At 41.4% G+C, this 19529-nt stretch overlaps 1 protein-coding gene across 1 annotated transcript in view; it reads left to right on the top strand.

The window, feature by feature from the left end:
- The window catches only part of adgrl3.1 (adhesion G protein-coupled receptor L3.1), a 93323-nt gene extending 74202 nt beyond the window's left edge, over positions 1–19121 (top strand). The window contains exons 16-25 of the mRNA XM_070854726.1: positions 2131–2351; positions 5216–5282; positions 6217–6308; positions 9188–9356; positions 10745–10924; positions 11481–11574; positions 13619–13747; positions 14505–14522; positions 15232–15534; positions 16471–19121. Of these exons, the coding sequence (XP_070710827.1) occupies positions 2131–2351; positions 5216–5282; positions 6217–6308; positions 9188–9356; positions 10745–10924; positions 11481–11574; positions 13619–13747; positions 14505–14522; positions 15232–15534; positions 16471–17114 (1917 nt within the window). The 3' untranslated portion in view covers positions 17115–19121. The remainder of the gene's footprint in view (positions 1–2130; positions 2352–5215; positions 5283–6216; positions 6309–9187; positions 9357–10744; positions 10925–11480; positions 11575–13618; positions 13748–14504; positions 14523–15231; positions 15535–16470) is intronic.
- The last annotated feature ends 408 nt before the right edge of the window (positions 19122–19529 follow it).

Raw genomic sequence — 19529 nt, 5'->3', positions numbered from 1 at the left:
TGACAGGGTTGTGCATTTTTCTTTGTCTGTGTGTGTGTGTGTGTTTGTGTTGGAGGGGATCATGTTTCTTTGTATGTATGTGCGCCGCTGTATTTGTGTGTGCCGCTCTTCTGTTAATTACTGGTGACTATTTGTGACCTCCATTAACATCCTCAGCGTCACTTAGCTCGCAGCCGGTTAAGCCAGTAATTCCAGCAGGAAAACTAAATGACTTTGCATGAGCAGCCACTTTTTTCTTTTCTTTTTTTTTTTTTTTTTTCTTTTACCTGTGTGTGCGTGCGTGTCTTTGTGTGTGTAAGCTACACTCTGCGATCATTAGAAATGGAAATGAGTGACTCCCTCGCCCCCTAAACTCATTGTCTCTCAGACATTAGGTAATTGTCTCTTACTGCAAACCCCTCCATTATAAAAGTCTGTCTGTTAGCTTTCCCATTCAGTGATTTAGGAGTGACTCTTTAGATTAGAACATAGCCATGAACATGATGGGCTAGATCTCCCTGCTCATTCTTTCCTCGCCCTCTCTTCTTAAGCACTCCTCTTTTCTTCCCGTCCTATTGCCTAAATTGTTAATGCGGTTTCAGGTTTGATACCCCTCTTTCATTTTCCTACTGCTCATCCTTTGCTGCTCTGTTTTTTTGTCTTTTTTTACATTCAGGAGACTCTCTCACTGGGTTTTCTAAGTATTTTATCATCTGCCTCTCTAACTCTTTTACATCCCTTTCATCCGTCACTATTCACTGGCTACTAACAATGTGATTTAAAATCCATTCACTCAATTTCAGTGTGACTCTATAACCGCTGGTGGGTACTAATGTTCTAATTTTTATTTGACTAGTGCAGTGCCGTTTAAAATGTGCCTGTTCGCAAATGATTCCTTGACATCCTCGAAAACTGCTCATGCAAACAACTTCACAGTGGACACTGCACTTCCTAGGGTCCTGAGCAATACCGCTGCTATGACATTGCGTTCTATAGCAATGTTAGAGTACACTCGTCATTTGGGTGCAAAAGCTCACAAAAGCATTTTATGCCTCAATGAAGGCAAAGGCCCATTCACTGTCTATGGATAAAGCCCATATTCTTTTTGAAATTCCTGATGCTTGAAATGTTTGATTTTGCTACGATGTAACATCTCTGGTCTCTCTTTTCTCATCTGTTCTTGAAAACACTGTAGTGAGCGATGGAGAGCGAGCTGTAGCTGTTAGATGAACGGCTGGCGAGAAAATGACAGGACAGACAGACAGACAGACAGACAGACAGAGACTCCTTCCATTTTAGTTAGATATTTGCTCTATATGTTCCTGGTAATACCTTGTTGATATTAATAATTACCATTTCACAAAAAAAACTAAATTAAGAACTTGTACAATGTTTTGAGTAGGTAGTTCACTTAAAACATCCAGTTCAGCTCTATTTAGAACCTACACTGATGTTATTGCTGGCTTTTTCCAGGCTCGGAAGTGTGTCGGATTTTATATCTGCTTTGTCTCTTTCATACCAATCTGCTGACTCATTTTTGCATCAGCTCCACTCATTTTTGTTCATCCTTAGCATTGACAAAAATCACATTGTATTTTCCAGTGTTGCTGAGATGTTAGCCCTTCTCACTAACACCCCCCACCACCACCACCACCCTTCTCTTTCTCTCAGCCCCTTTTCGAAGTACTTTGTTATTTTTATTTGAAATGTGGTCAATCAGCAGGGGCTGCAGCACCAACTTGTCACTTATATTTTTTTCATTTATCTTCTTAGATGACTTGTAGACGTGGAGGAAAGTGTGACAGGGCTCAACTAATATTGCTGTCTTTGAAGTGATTTTGAGTCAGTCTGTCACCTGTAATTATTGTTATGATTGTGAGTTTCTATTTACTCTATCCTCTCCCTTTTTGGTCTGTTCCAGTATTTGCAGCCCAATCTTTAATTCCTCACATTTCATTCCTTATGTGAATATGATAAATGTTTTTTTTGTCTGACTTGTACTGTTCCCTTATCGCCTTTCGAGTTTGTGTCTTTTTCCCACTTTTTAACTCATCAGTGCAAGTGTCTACCACATTAAATATTCTCTGAGCAATATTGTGTGTAGTGCTACTGTAATTTTTAAAATCCTCCATCTTTTCTTTCCATCACCAGATTGCTTGTGCGGTCTTTGCAGCCTTGCTCCATTTCTTCTTCTTGGCAGCCTTCACCTGGATGTTCCTGGAAGGAGTGCAGCTCTACATCATGCTGGTAGAGGTGTTTGAGAGCGAACACTCCAGGACTAAGTACTTCTACCTGGCAGGATATGGGGTGCCCGCTGTCATAGTTGCCGTCTCCGCTGCAGTGGACTACAGGAGCTACGGCACTGACCGAGTGTAAGGATAGAGGGGTGGCGAAGAGAGCAGAGCATGAATGAAGGATGGATGATGGGGCGCGGGAAGAAGGGAGGGAGGCTGGAGTGCCTGCTGTCATTTTGGCTGCGTCTGTCACAGTGGACTCCACAAGCTGTGGCACTTCTGAAGCATCAATACAGTTCAGAGAGGTCGAGAGGGGAGAGATGCAAGGAAGAGGGGGAAGTATGGGGACAAGCAGGGGAGGATGCACCACAGAGTGCCTGCATGAGCACAGCAGTGACAGTGTGTGAATATGGAAGGATTTAATGGACAGAAGGAAGGGATTCACAGTGGAGCAGATTGGGGGGAGAAAAGGAATGGTTTAAGTGTGAGAGTGTGAGAATGGAGGGATGGAGACGGAAGTGCTGGAGTAGTCTGTCAGGGTGTGCACACACAGCCATACTGGTTTGCACTTGTGTGGGCTCAAAAAAAAAAAAAAAGCAGGCTTCCCTAGAGGAAGTGCAGAATGGTGAGTGGAATGAACACATACATGAAGAGCACATGGTAACGTATTCATGCATGCTTGACTTATCCAACCCCAAGTCATAGGGTGAATCCAAGAAAAGGCAGCCAGCATCTCATTCATATGAAGTACATGCATAGTAGGCCACCTATAAATACACCAGAGTGAGCATATTAACACTTTTACAAGCATGACTTGTCCACTCCATTCAGTTAAGCAGTGCATAAGCATATTATGTGCATATAATGTATCTGGTGCACAGCCAGTGACATCCCCTTTGTTCCATAACTGTATGAAATCATAAAGAGCACATTAACAGTGTGGATTTTGCATTAAAAAAAATCTCTACCATCAATTGCTAATAAATGAGCAGCTCTATACAGGAAGTGAAAAGTGACAGGACACTATAGGACTGTTAAATGATTCACATGCTCAAATGCTCACGTTCTCTGCTGCTCTTGAGGCCTTTTCTAGTTGCCGCTGCCGCTTTCCACTAACTACACATCACCTCGTAAAGGTTTGAAGACGTAGAGGAAGAAGAATTTAGCGGCGTTTAACCGTCAAGCCACACCAATCCTTATGCCACTTAGATTAATATTTCATTGTGGGATTATCATTAAAACATGAGAGTCTGAATGCCAAGTGCTGGATGAATAATCAGACTGCATGCCATTAGCTAAGAGACTGGGAGACTTGTCTTGAGACAGTTGCTGTGGTTTAACAGTAAAAATGCAAGAAGAAGTGGTATGTGTTGGGAGAATAACATAGAGCCTATCACACAAATTGCACTAATCAATGAGGGTGTAAAAGATTCACGTCACCGAAAAATATTTACTTGTATTTTCTTGCATTTTGAAATAATATGTCACTCAACCAATCAATGGTTCTGTTTTTAATTGCCTCATGCCTCATGTGTTTGTAATGAAGTTGAATAGGAGAAGTATTTTGATAGCAAAGTAAAAAACAGAAAATAAGTTATATGACTCATTAATCAGACCAGCTCTGAAAATGTTGCCCCTTATCATGTTTGACATAACACGTTGAGACCAAAACCTCTGAAAATATCATCTGCCATTCCTGCTGTGTCACCTTGTCACATAATGCACCCCATTCTCCCCCATAGTCGCCAGTGGCACTGAGTCTCATTCACCTCCCATAATGAAGGTCGCTATGACTTAGCAAAGGAGCCCTAATGGTGGATACAGTGACACAGGCAAGGACCCATAATGGAGGGCTCTCTAATGTGGTGGAAATTGAAAGATTAATAATTCAAAAGCAGCTGGTCATGAATCAGTCGGCCATTTGCTCCAGCGGTTTTTCTCTGGCACCTTTTTCTGCAACCCGTTGGTTCTGACCTCAGTGGAGGGCACTCTGGGGTGTTTTTTTTTAACTCCCCTGCTTGCTGCGATTGATGAGTGAAGATGTTTGGGGCAATATAATTTAGCATACAGCAGTATATCTTTTACAACCAAGAAAATGAATGTGTGTGTGTTTGTGTGCGCGTGTGGTAATGTGTGTTCATGCATGTCTCCTGTCTCTGAATGTGTATGTGCATGTTTGTGTGTATATATTATGAGTGTGTGTGTGTGTGTGTGTGTGTGTGTGTGTGTGTGTGTGTGTGTGTGTGTGTGTGTGTGTGTGTGTGTGTGTGTGTGTGTGTGTGTGTGTGTGTGTGTGTGTGTGTCCCTCCTCTCTCCTTTTAACCTCACCACAGCCATTCCCAGACTCCATAAATAGCCCAGTATGAGGGCTGCATCCATAACTCAGTATTCAAATGAACACAGCCATGTCATATTTTTGCGACCGGATGTGGCCGTGTCATATATCTGTGCCCTAAGGGGGAAGTAAAGGTTTATTTATCACAGGTCCTCATCCCTCGCTGTCTCCTCCTCTGTGTGTGATGTATGTTTGAGGTGTGTGAACAGTCTATTTCCTTCATCCTGCAACACCTTTTTCACTGTTCTTCATCTCTTTCACTTTTTCACCCCCCCCCCATGCCTTTTGTCCTCCCTCTGTTGGGATTTGACATACTGTATGTCATGTAATGTACCAGTTTTTTTTTTCCTCCTTACCTCTTTTGTGTGTGTGTGTGTGTGTGTGTGTGTGTACATGTGCGTGTCTTTCTTTGTGTGTGTGTAACTATGATGCATGTCCTGTCCTCTGACGGTAAATCCTTGCTACCCTACATCCATCTGAGACTAGAGCATGTTTTTAATCCCTACGTGTTTTACCTCTTCTGTTCGTCTTCCCTGTTTCTCATGCATGATCTCTCTCTCTCTCTCCGTCTCTCTCTCTCTCTCTCTCACTGTCTGTCCCTTGTGCTCACTTTTTCTCTCTCTCTCTCTCTCTCTCTCCCTCTCTCTCCCTGTCTCTGTCCCTCTAGGTGCTGGCTGCGATTGGACACATACTTTATCTGGAGCTTCATAGGCCCTGCTACGCTGATCATTATGGTGAGATGCACATACATGCATGCTCACACACACTCGACATAGCACTGCATGTACAAAGTAGACATGGCTGCCATGTGTTTGTGCAGGAACGACGGGTTACATTAGGGTGTTCGTTAATCTCCCGCAAGGTATGCCTGAGCTCCTCAGCAGTATAAGTGGAAGCAGAAGGAACATTACATGTCAACTTAATCATTCCCACTTGCGGATTAACTCTCAACAAACTGGAAACCTTTGGACATAGGGTGTAGCACACAAACCGCAGATTATGATAAGAGCGCAACAAAAGTGATGTCGCTGTTAGGCACTTTTTGATGATCCGGGTGCTGTACTTCCTCTCGGCCGTGCTAATTTAGTAGAGTAGGCAGACACACAGACAGAAAAAGAAGAAGAAGAATATATAAAAAGCAGTGTTTGGGAATGATGCTCCCAATTAGGTGAATGTCAGCATGTACACTGATGCTCTGTTCTCATTTAAGAAATGTCAGGCAGGCTATCACTGATCTAACGGGGGCTGTAAGTGGGATTGGTGCAGGTGGGATTTCTCTATTTTGACTCGATGCCCATTGGTAACATATATAGCCACAAAGAGCCAGCACAACAGTGCAGACAGTCAGTATTAAACTGCCCCATCTATGCATTAGCAGGGCAATGGAATAGACAGCATCTGTGAGAATTGGATTTCTATTGTAACAATGATCCTCAATGGATGTAATGACTACTGTATTTTCCCCGATGCTCAAGCTGCTGTATTTTGAGCACATAAAAGGCTGTTGATTGTGGGCTGATACTGTGTCCCCAAGCCAATTACTGCTGGAAGGGAAAATGAAATGATATGCCCTGCCTGTGAGTGAATTGTTGTGGTGACATTGTGTCTTTAATTAGGCTTGTTGCTGCAGAATATTAACTTGTATGTGCGTGTGTCTGTGTGTTTCAGCTGAACGTAATCTTCCTCGGTATCGCTCTTTATAAGATGTTCCATCATACGGCCATTCTCAAACCAGACTCTGGATGTCTGGACAACATCAAGTAAGTGCATGTATGCACACAGTCCTGCCATCACACCATCACGCCTGGTTTTAAAAGTGCTGTGATTACGCATGCTTGCGTCTGCGGGTTAGATTGGAGGGAAATACGCTTAATTGCTGTGTTGCCGAGAGCTAAATCAGAAGATTGATAGCACTCTCAAATCTGCCTGTTCAATGTATAGCTGGAGCCAGGAGTCGGTTAGCTTAGCTTAGCATGAAGACTGGAAACAAGGGGAAATAGGTGACCAAAATAGCCAATACCTAGAACTTTGCAGCTTTTCTCTCTGAAGACAACAAAGTTCTATCAGCAGCTCACAATTTAACATGTCTTGTTTGTTCGATATGTACAGTGTAATGAAAGAATAACAAGTTGTGGTTTTAGGGGAAGTAATGTGCTAGACTATTCCTTAGAAGGGAAACAAATAGTCGCGCACGCAACTTTCAGTACAAGGAAAAAAATTTAATCAAGCGAGCTTTAGATTTACTTCCCCGTAAACACCGCCCAGCTGGCTGTTTTCCGGTTTTAAGACTAAGCTTAGCTAGGCTGCTGGCTTTAACTTCACATTTACTGACTTACAGACTTTACAGAGTGGCTGCTGCATCCATCTTCTAATCAAATTCTCAGCAAGAAAGCAAATAAATGTATTTCCCAAATGTCCAGCAATGTCCTTTTTTTTTTTTTTTTTTTTTGTCCGATGAAGCAGATTTCACCTTTGTCTTACATCATTTCAAGATGTTCCTCATTGCATTTATCATATTATAATTCTCAGTCCTGATTTTATTACCCATATCTCCCTTAGAGAATGTCCTAAAATATGACTTCACTCTCACTAGACGCTGAAACTCTGTCTACTAATCTAACTAATCAGGATTTTGTTATTTGTCGTTCCAGTGCAGCTTAAGACAAAAGGCTCAGTCTAATTCAAACAATATGCTGTGGCTCGCAGCGCAACGCCTTACTGAGGCGCAGCTCAGAATTTATAACGTAAATCACAAAATGGCTTACTCCTTTGATTTATCCTTTAAATATTACTGCCAATGTATCTTTCATGACAGCAGTTTTTAAGTAGGACTTCAAGTGGGAAGCGTTTCAGAAACCAGCTGATCTTTGCTTCAGTGCAGTTCAGGGGAATGTAATCAAAAAGCCTGATGAAAGATGAAAATCAAAGAACGATTTAGAATATGATGCTTTTGAATCTTTTTTTTTTTCCTTTTTAATGACTTTCCCTCTTCATTCTGAGCACACTAAAGGCTGAATAGATTTTAATCTATTTCACTTCATTAGTCTTGTCTTATAGTGGTTCGTGTACTTGTTAATCATCATCATGCCCCTTTTTTCTTATTATTTTTCTTCCTTTTGTTTTCTTTGTCTCTTTAACTCCAAGCCATCATAAGTTGTCTTTGTTGTGGATTGGCTCTGGTAAGGCCACTCTCCAATCAGGATGCCTTTCGTCTTCCTGGAGACATTTTTCATTGGTTTTCTTGCCGTCTTGTTTGTCTGTTGAACCTACCTAGAGTCTATGCATATCCCTAAATTAACCATTAACCTGCCTTGTAAAATGGATTACTTGTTGATGTGTGATTTGTGAGCTCCTATGACCTATAGACTTAATGTGCTATTGAAATATTATAATGGTGAGATGTGAATGAGGGGAAACAGAGCTGATAAAGAAACCATGACTCAAGGGAGCACTGGAGGAAGAGGTGGAATGAAGGGATGGAAAAGAGAGGGATGAGTGTACCCTTTATTGAAGAGGGTCGTCAGACGAGCTTTATTGGAGGTTCTGTCTCGCCTGAATGGTGCCACAGAGGGCAACATCGAATCAATCACCTCAGTCTCACTCACTTACTTCCCTCCTCTTTCTCTCTTCCTTCCTCCTGACTCTTCTAATATCCCCCCCTCTGTGTTTTTCTCAGTTCACCCCCCTCTTCTTTCCTTATCCCCTTTCTTTGTCTCCATCCCTCACATGAGAGGTGATCACTGCCCAGTCAGCCAATCAAATTAACAGCCATCTACTCGGCTGTGGCAGACCTGAAACTGTGACCTTTAGTGGGAAATGTCATTTATAATGGCTGTAATGTCCCTCTACTTACTGCCCAGTGGAGCCACTCACTTGGCCGCACGCACAATCACATGCACATGCTCAGGGGAGGACTTACAATGCATACACATGCCTCGACTCGTCCGGATTCCTCTGACATTTGGCCTTTATGACTCACTTCTGCATAGGCTTTATTTGAAATGGAGGTTCACAGCCTTGAAAACTTTTTATTAAATTTAATTCCAATAAATTGTTATAGTCACAATTGAACTAACAGACTTCAGTGCCTACTTTTGCCTGTGGAAATGGCTTTTACACTCTGTCATGTACTTGTGCACAAGAAGTGAGTGGTAGAGTCTGGATCTAACTCTGGAAAAAAAAAAAAAAGTCTTGTATCCTTGACTCTCTCTATTCTCTTGGCTGACGTCAGCTGGCTTATAACCTCTCCTCCCTTGCTCGAGATGGTATCTAGATGAGCAAATCCACTCTCTCTCTCTATTCTCTCACCCTTCTTGTAAGAGTGTAATTCTTTTAGGCAAAACCTCCCACTGTTTTCTCCATCCCACTCCCATAGCATTGGGACTGTGAATGAACCCTCTCTAACCCCTTTTCTCCTACCTCATGGTCCCATATGTGTAAAACTTGGCAGAATTGCTTTTCTGATCCAGGGAAAGAGATACGCCTCTCATGTTACTGCTAACCTAATATATATACTTGTTATGTTATCTGACATAGCAAATGGTGACATTGATGAGAATGTAGGATATTGAATGAAGTTTTAAGTGATGGGACATACAGTAATTGTCTGAGCCTTTCAACTACTTCCCCTCCTCTATAGGTCTTGGGTGATCGGGGCCATAGCCCTGCTGTGTTTGCTGGGCCTGACCTGGGCTTTCGGCCTGATGTACATCAACGAGAGCACCGTCATCATGGCCTACCTTTTCACCATCTTCAACTCTCTGCAGGGCATGTTCATCTTCATCTTTCACTGCATACTGCAGAAGAAGGTGAGGGAGACAAAGCTGGACAGAAATAGACAGGCAGACAAATACAAACACACACAGGCACGCGCATGCAACCATTGATCAGCAGGGACACACCAAAAGTATCTGCAGAGCTGTCACACCTTTGATTGGTCAATCTGTAACCCAACAGGCTGCTCAACGCTCTCACTTTTTCGCTGTCTGTCATGCCTCGTTGTAGCAGGTAACAAGCCAAGCTGTTAGTCTTACAGTGTTTCTGTCTTCCCCAACAGAAAGAAATTTTTTTTTTTTTTTTTTATCATCAGGGAGGGTCGTCCTCAATAATATTTAGCTCAAATTAAAGGAAATGCAGTATATGTCTGTTTTGATGTCAAAGTGGCAAAGTGATTATATTTACACTCCTCTAAATATTTCTATGATTTCATACATCAACTTTGCTCACACTGATATAACGCCCACGGCTTGTAAACAAACAAAAAAAGACCTCCTTTATATCTTTATATATGTTTTGGGTTTGGTTGGCCCAAAGGATTAGATGCATTTGTGAGTACAAATGTTCCTCTTTTTATATTTGAGTTATATACAGCTTCCAGGAAGAGCCTACACATCCTGGGATATTTTTACAGAGTCTCCCACACACTGGCAGTGCCTGGGAGTATAGAAGAGGAGTAGAATATGGAAAGAAAATTCATCAAATTCTTAATACTCTCGTCTGGCTGCCGTCCCACAGAGAATTTTTAGTTTTAAGTGTACTACCAGTAAACAAGTGCAGCGTGAATGTGTATGTGCGTGTGTATTTGTACTTAGGTATGTGTTAGGCCGTGGGATCAGGTATCCTGAGAGATATGTCCTCAGAACTGTGCTGAGGTTTTCTTTGGCTGCGGCCCAACATGGTTTCTCCCAAGATGCATGGAGCAACTCACCACACAGCTGTTCAAACAGAGTATGTGGCAATACACGTCTGCCAGTCCAACAGGCTTGTTAAAAAGCAATTACAGTCCTATTTGTTCTAACTTGATTGGGATCTAAATGCAGATGTTCTGTGTATACAAGTGCATCATATGTCTCCCGAAGGAATATGTCCATTTCAGATGGATACGTGGCTATAATAACATTTGGGGTGGATGTTGATGGGGGGGAAAGTTTATGAAGTTAATCCTTTAATGTCTAAATTTTTATGGAGTTAATGTTTGCACAAGGAATTTGAGTAGAAGAAGAAACGAACAGGGACACTATATCAAGTTAAGCTCTTCCAGTCTGTTTCTTACGGTCGGCTATATCATCTAAGATGTATGCTTCAATATGGGCAAGTTAAACATGGAACATTTATCAGTTCCTCCTCCTTCATTTGTGCTTTTTGGGTTATATATGTACTTAGTGTGTCTGTGTGTAACTCTCTCCACCGTGTGCAGGTACGTAAAGAGTACGGCAAATGTCTTCGTACTCACTGCTGCAGCGGCAAGAGCGTGGAGACGTCCATCTCCTCCTCCAGTAAGACCACCACGTCACGGACGCCTGGCCGCTACTCCACAGGCTCACAGGTGAGCTTACCTGCCTGCACACCTGGACGCTACAGCACAGCAGACTCTCAGGTGAGGCCGGAGCGCGCCATTAGGGTCTTGGGTTATCGCTGTTCACTTTTAACTAGATTTAGTTCAGTGGATTTTAACAAAAAAGAAAAAACACTCTTTTAATGTGGCACACATGTGATTAGGTCAGAATGTTATATATGTGCAGGCTTAAAAAAGTGGATTTTGTGTTGGAAGTGAGATAGCCCAAACCCTGACTTACAACTTCAGATATTGATACTGACACACACGTAGATGGAGTATAAATGGCATTGACGGGTGATTATTTTTCCCCACCTGTTTCTCCCTTGCTGGTCGCTGCTTTGCGTTTTCCTTTACTGCCTCTCCTGCACTAATTTGCTCTTCCTTTGCACACCATACCCCCATATATATTATCTTTCTTACCATATTTTTCCCACTTTTTTTGTCACGTTTTCTCTCCTTTGACATGTCCCTGTACCTTCCATTTATTCACCCTCCCCTTCATTACTGCTACTCCTCTGTGTATTTGTCCATACCTACCTCTACCTCTGTTTCCCCCCCTCCTTTGTCTCTCTTGCTTCTTTTCTCCTGTGTATAGAGTCGTATCAGGCGAATGTGGAATGACACTGTGAGGAAACAGGAGTCTTCCTTCATCACTGGAGACATCAACAGCTCCGCCACGCTCAACAGAGGTAACCACGGGATACCTACCATTTGTGTCCTCATCACTGTCACCATATCTACTTTATTAATAGAGGGAGGCTCAGACAGCATACGCTGTCATTTAGTTAAGTGGTAGGAGTCCAAGATTAGCAGAATAGAGTGTAAATATCACTTACTACTTTTTTGCTGTTTCAAAGGATGACTTCACTGAAGGGAGAGTTAGTACCAGACTCTTGTCAAAACTGAAACATCAGTTTGTGGTCCCATTATAAATCTACAGACTGCAGAGTTGACTGAGATACAGAAAGCTTCTATTCTTTTTTTTTCAAAGACAGTCATTTGTGGCTGAATCATACCTTAAATTAAAGAATGTGTGCAGATCTTGAGCTGAACACCAGCAGTTATGCAGAGTTGCATTAAATTAATGCTTTAATATTAGTCAGATGTAGTAGTGTGTCACTTCAGGTGAAGTTACTTCTTCTAAAATGTACTTTGAGTGTGTTTTTACCTCTACATTAGAAATGTTTTTCACCTGAGAATCTCTATAATGAACCCTAGCTTAGCTCATTATATGAAGGCTACTGTAGTTACCAAGATTTTAAATGAGTATTAGGCTCAGTTCACTGTATTTCTACGGTATTTTGAGCTGTCTATCGCTGTCCCGCCAGAGTAAGAATGGATTCCATCAGTATAGTTGTCTGAGGGCCAGGGTAATGAGGACATAGGCACCCAAATGGCTAGACATTTTGACACGCGCACGCACACACACACACAGTGCCATTTGTTAGTCTCTAAGTCGAGGTGTGGCCCTCACTTCCTCAGGCCACTAATAAGCTGTTAGCATGACAGATGGATGCTAAAGCAGACACGGTGTGTGTCAGCGCCTGAATTATCACACACTTAGTGAGGCAGGGCTTAAGACACCCCCGCCTCTTCCTTCCCTCACACTTAAATGTATAGTGCAGAGAGCTACTTAGCAAGTAGATTTGAAATGACTACATACTGAGTGACTGAGTGAATAAGGATGGGTGGAATGAATGGCATATTCTGATAGGAGATATATATATATATATATATATATATATATATATATATAATCAGTTTATCTACCCTGATTCCCAGAAATTCGCTCAGTATTCTGAACCACATTCCATTTTTATTTACTCCACCTGGGGCTCTACTTTGTTAGCCAAGTTCATGCTGCTGGCCAACGTATAGTGTCTGACAGGGAAATACAACAGTAATTCAGTTTTACTAATATGAACTGAACTGTAGATAACTAAAATGTCGGGATTTTTCTTTTAGCTAAACATCTTTGCCTCTTAGAAAAATAAATGCCTCCACAGAGGTGCTTTAGTGCCTCAGGTTTTTCACTCTGACCAGTGTTTTTTAAAATATATGACATAAAAATACACTTAGGAGTAGTGGTATAAGTACTGTGTTGTTTGATACAGAGAGAGAATACATGAGAAACATGTATTCTCATGAAACATGAGGAGAGGATGAATGTACAGGAGCTGCCGTGGTCTTTTGTCTTCTGTTTTCCTGCAGTGTCTTTATGTGTACATGATCTGTCTCCCACCTAGGGAAGAAAATGCACTGAGAACACTTTTTTGTGGTCCACTTGTCCATTAACTATCCTGTAGTCCTGCTATTCTGCTCAAGCGTGTTGAACTGCAGCACAATCTTCTCCAAGCTATGCTGCTCTCTGTTTGTCTCTCTCTGTCTCTCTCTCATCCCCTCCCTCGGCCTGTATGCAGTGGCTGCAAGAATGACTTGTCAAGCTTTTTCTTGGCTTTCACCTCAAACTATGTTTGCTTGTTTGATTCACTTGTCCTCTTCTCTCCCTCTTTCTTCCACACACTCCCTTTCCATCTCACTCTCCCTTCTTTTTCCTTCTTGCTTACTTCCACTCTGCAACGTCTACACGCTCTCTCCTTGAACCTCTATCTCTCCCCTTTTTTTCTTGAGTACTTCTTTCTTTTTCTCTCTTGACTTGGCTGTTGCTTTTCCTCTGTCTTCCTCCCTCGACTTGGCTGTTGCTCTTCCTCTCTCTCTATCTGCCTGTACCAGGAGCCATGGCTAATCATCTTATAACTAATGCTCTCCTTCGTCCCCATGGTACTAACAATCCTTATAACACTCTCCTGGGGGACTCTGCAGTCTATAACAACCCTGCTGTGGGCATGTACAACACCCAAGGTGTGCCTGATGTTCCTATTATCAGCATACAACACTTAGCTTAGAGTTGTTTTTTCACTACATTAGATGTATTTTGCATGGTTATTTAATTTAAAAATGTTTGCTATTGTGATGCACTTCTGGCTGCATATCTGATCTAGCTATATTATGGCTCCCAAGTGAGGCAATCAATCAAACTGCAATAATCTTTCACAGAGGACACCCAGTGGGCAGTTTTCACAGCACATAAATGAAGATAAGAAATACTGTTAATGATTTATCAAAGCATTGTAACAAATTTGCATGCTGAATTGTTGTCTGCTATAGATACACACTATATGTTGAAGATTCATTATATCTTTTATACGCTACTTGGGAGCCATGAAATGTTTGTACTAGTTTGTGTTAATTATTTTATACAGTACATGCTTATTTTTGAATGTAATTTTGTATGTGTCAGATGGGACTTGTGTATTTCTTGTCTTAATGCATGTCTATTGTGTGTATATTTATATATATATATATATATACATATATATATTCTATGTTTTAAAAATCATTTGTGAGGTATGCTTTTTGGTTTTCTCTGTGATAAATATATAGTACATCATATCATAGCAGCCAGTTAAGTCCCTGAAATACAGGGTTGTTAAACATTTTTCATTATGCATCCAATTACTGTGCAACTATTGATTTTGTAGCTGCTAAAAGTTGTTTCTCTCGATGTCTAAACTCACATCTGTCTCTTTTCTCCCTTCTCTCTAATGCTGTCCATTAGCACCTTACCGAGACACAAGTATGGGCTCAATTAATACTCAACTACTTCAATAGCATAGACTTTCTTCTGTCTTTTCTTGCTTTGAAAACACTCAGCCTCACATTTTCAGTCCAATCTACATCCAGAAAGTAGTTTTGTTTGGCTGTCAGCCATGCTAAAGCTCTTTTTTTTCTTTTTTTTACAAATCCTTCATCAGTCCATGTAATACATTTGATTTGTCACACTTGTTTCCATTCATTTTCTAAAAAAAGAATTCTATTTAGAAGTTATTTTCCTGAGGTCAATATATCTACAATATTTAAAAAAAATATGCATTACCATTGAATTTCATTTAGTTTAAATATTGTGGCTCAAATGCGCAAATTGACAATTGAGTTACAATTGAGATTCAGTAGGTTTGCCCTTAAAATTACTCACAATGTAATAACTTTAAGTGTCACTTCAAAACATTTATCTTATTTTGCAGAACTCTAAATCTCTTTTTGTGTATTGCTGTAGTGCTGGCAGTAATTGAGAGAAGAAAGCACTTCTGAGGTTTCTCTTAAATGAATTATGGATGCTTGAAGCAGTTTTCCTTCCAAGAAAATTATCATTGCTACGTTTTAATCCTCAATTCACAGCACATGCTATATCAAACAATAATTAAAATCTCTCTTCTGAGAAATCCACTTAGTTTATTTAAGAATCATAATAATTATTACTTTTTTTTAAATTATTTGTTCTTCAGAGGGCATCCTGAACAACGCAAGAGACTCCAGTGTTATGGATACACTCCCTCTTAATGGTAACCATGCCAACAACTACAGCATGGCCAGCAGTGAGTACTTGAGTGATTGCGTCCAGATCCTAGACCGTAGTGGCGGCTACAGCACCCACAGCAACCACAAGGAGACGACCCTAGAGAAGAAGATCCTCAAGGAGCTGACCTCCAACTACATCCCATCCTACCTCAACAACCATGAGAGAGCCACCACTGAGCGCAATCACAACCTGATGAACAAGCTGGTCAACAGCAGCATGGCCAATGGAGGTGACTGGTTTGATCTACATAACTTCCGGTTTAGACAGTCACGCACTTTTGGTTTATCTAGACAGGGATGCTAAGCACACAACTAGGAATTGTTGATGGTGGCTTCCTGTAAAGAATAATTAAACACTGCCAGATTTAGATTCCTCTATGTGCTTTGCTGGCAACATTTATAACACTGATAGGAATATGAGTATGTATGTTGCAAATGAACAGATTAAACATGCAATAACTGATAGCTGCAGGTTGGTTCAGCTACTTGGGGGCAGCTGAAGCAACCTGCGAGCACAACACTGACATATCGTCACCTTCTAAGTTAATATGAAAAACTTGGTAGGCTATTTACAATCCAGCACGTACTGCGGAACATCAGCATTTGGAGTTGTGTTTCTGACCACCTAGTGAATGTAAGTCCAAAACTCACTCTCCATTTTGCTGTACTTGGACTCCAGCAACTCCAAAGGCAGATATCTGCCAGTTCAGCTTCCAAATGCTCAACTGTGTTCCCCAGCAAGTCACTATATTTGCCAGTCTGCAGCTTGGTGCTGGGCAGGTAGTGAACAATGGTATATGGGGGGTTTTCTGCTGAAAACAGTTGCCTGCTGTGCCTGAAAACGACGCTGATGAGAGTGGTATGGTGAACCAAACCAAACCAAACCACTGGGGTTCAAAGACAATGAAAACCTCCATAAAACTGAGGGAAACTGCAGAGTCAGGTGGTCATTCTGTGGGTTTGTAACTATGAGTAACCTCTTTCAGATTACACATAAAACATGTACAATTTAACCACTGTTACAACTAAAATATTGATTATAGCCACTTTAAAACAACTAGTTACCACACAAATCTCCACTGTGGAGTGCAAAAATCGTCCCCACATGTCACCATACTAGCATAAAATTGCACAAATACATTATAAGTGCTGTTTCTGCCTTTCAGGGAGCATGGCAGGAGGTAGCAGCAGCAGCAGCAGCAGTGGAGTTGGTGGGTGTGTGGGCAGCAGTAAAGAGGATAATGGTCCCATGATGCTGGACAACCCTGCAGCCTTCCCTCATGAGGAGAACCTGGGATTGGAGATTATCAGAGAAGAGTCCAATGCTCCGCTCCTGCCGCCACGGCCTCCTCCACCAGACAGCCACCCTCCACCTCCGCCACCCCCCCACAGCTTCTCCCGACCACGGCGCATTCCCCAGGAGACCAGCGAGAGCTTCTTCCCCCTGCTGACCAATGAGCATACTGATGAGCACACACATTCGCCCAACCACAGAGACTCGCTGTACACCAGCATGCCAGTGCTGACGGACCTCCCGGATGGGCAGATGAATGGTTTAACAGATGGAGAGGAAGACAGCTCCGGGGAGCTGCAGCCTTGTAAGAGTGCCACTGCTCCAGAGCTGGATGATGTCTATTATAAAAGCATGCCAAACTTGGGCTCCAGGAATCACCTTCACGAGCTACAGAGCTACTACCACATGGGCCGTGGTGGCAGTGATGGATACATGGTGTCCGGCAGCAAGGAGGAGTCTGATTCGTCGCCTGAGGAGCCTCCAATAGACCCTTCCCACCTGGTTACCAGTCTATAGAGCCAATCAAGAGACTTCTGTCCCTCCCCTGCCCAGTTTCACACTTCCAACCTTCCAACGAAAAACATTCTGTGTTGTTGACTGACAGACTGAGCTGGCCCGCCCCTGGACTGATGTGCTGTGTGTGACTTTAACTATGGTTCATGACAATATGGTTGAAGTATGGCTGTTGAATTGAAAGCAGGGACTGAATGTATTGTCATACATGGTGCAGACTGAGAGGGCGGGTCTGAGAGACTTTCTGGGAACATCAAACAGAAATAGAACTTTTAACCTGGAAAGGAGAGGAAGGGGGAGGGATTCTGTAATTTTACCCTACCTGTTACTTTAATTTGGAATCTTGGATTGACCGAAGCCCTACAAGTTCCCCAATATGGACCTCTAGCAGATCATAGCATATAGTCTCCACTACCACCACCACTACAGGGGCATAGCCCCCAGCCCTGGTTAAAGGAGCTGCCTGTCTGTTTGTCTGTATGTCTGTCTCTCTGTCTCACTCTTAAAGACACGTACTGGGAAAACGTTTCCACCCCTCCAAAGGGTAGAGTGTGCTCACAACATAAACTGGCCTTAAAGAGGCTCCGCCCCACTACCTGCCAAACAAGTGGAGGATGTATGATATATACCCTCACTACCGATCATCCCAAAAACTATTTTATTGGGCAACCGAACTGTAACCATATCACGCTGATGTTCTGAATTCTCTTCCTGTCCGTATCTGCTAAACTGGAGTTTTGTCTGGGCTGGTGTAACATTCCTGCAAGTTGTAGTGACTGCGGCTACTGTGTATTTCACTGAAAACAAAGAAGGAAGATCATATTACAACAGACTGAGTTTTAAAAAAAAGAATGGGTTCCGTTTCTTCTCCTTTCTTCTGTAAAAGTTTTCAGTTATCAAAGGATTATAAAGAAATCACAAACTGTTTCTATGTATTGTACAGAATACAGATACAGATAGAAATGTTGCATATGACCAAGTCTTTTATTTTTCAATTTTAAGTTGCAAGCCTTTTGTCTGTGGAACTGTTCTGAAATGTCATGATATGTTCTGGTCACGTGTAGACTGCAGAACAAGCCAGGAAAAATCTGTCATGGCATTCTTTCGTAAATACAGAGACAGTTAAGCACTCCTTAATTAATACGCATATACCCTACGCACACTTCATTCTGGTCCTTTTATAGCAACACCACTGTCACTTACATTTTGCAAATCAATTGTTACTATATACTTTACCACTGTGTAGATTTAAAACTGAAGGGAACATGAAGTGACAAAGTTGTGAAAGAGATGGTTACTATGGAAATGCTACGTTTTAGTCTTTGCTGGAAGTGGGTCTCATCTCATTTGTTTTAGAATAAAGCATTTCCTTCCTTTAGGCACAAAGAGGACCCTCAGTGAAAAAGATATTACAAAGACACCAGATATTTGGTATAACAAAACAATGGTGTATGAAGCATATCCTCTCTATTGCCAAATATAATACCAATTGACATTATCTTGCTGTGCTGGATGAGATCTAATTGTACAGAAAAAGAATGCAGAGAATAATAAATGTTGTTCTCTAAACTGAAAAAAAAAAAAAATCTTCTATTTGAAAACTGGTGGATCCCACCTGTGAAATGCCATATTACACCATGTATGTGTACTGAAGATGTGAAAACTCTGCTCACAGCAGCACTGTCCAATGTGGAAAGCCAATGTTTACTTATTCAGGAGGAAAATTTCATAAGTGTATGAAGTGTAGCTTGCACATGTATCCCACAAGCCCCCTCCATGTCCCCAAGAGAGAAATTATTTATTTATCTGTTTATTGGTTTAAAGACAGCAAAACAAGCTTAGAGGAAAGAAAGCTGACTTTAGGCAAAAGTAAATAAAGTGGCACTGGGTTTGTTTTATGGTTCTTTTTTTAAATTATTATGATCATGATTATTATTACAATATTATTGCTAATTATTTATTCTTTTTGTATGGGTTCCAAGTTGAATGATCTCATAACTAATATTTGTTGTAACAGTGAAAGTTGTTTGCCAACAAATAAATTACTGACATAGCTTTGCGTTTTTTTCTGTCTCTTGAGTGTTATCAGCTATTACATCGAAATTAAACGCAAACACAGAGTTAAACCCAACAATGTTTTCACTTCAAATGTGCCTTTCTAGCCATTTAGGGAAATTACATACTGTAGGAGTGCCAATGTTTTGCTACGTGCATTTCTGTTTCATTCTGAGATGAGATTATACATTTCTGTGTAAGTCTGTATGGATACGTAGGCAAACTTTCACAGAATAATAGTAAGTAACTAATTTTGGAAGAACTTTGTGTCTGGCAAGTATATGTGCATTCCACAGCTCTCCATTATGTTATTTCACTACATATATTTACATATTCTATATGTATAAAGGAGTGACCCACAAG

The sequence above is a fragment of the Pempheris klunzingeri genome, chromosome 3, assembly GCF_042242105.1.
Source record: "Pempheris klunzingeri isolate RE-2024b chromosome 3, fPemKlu1.hap1, whole genome shotgun sequence".
In the NCBI taxonomy this organism is placed as follows: Eukaryota; Metazoa; Chordata; class Actinopteri; order Acropomatiformes; family Pempheridae; genus Pempheris; species Pempheris klunzingeri.
This window is presented reverse-complemented; position numbering and strand designations above follow the sequence as displayed.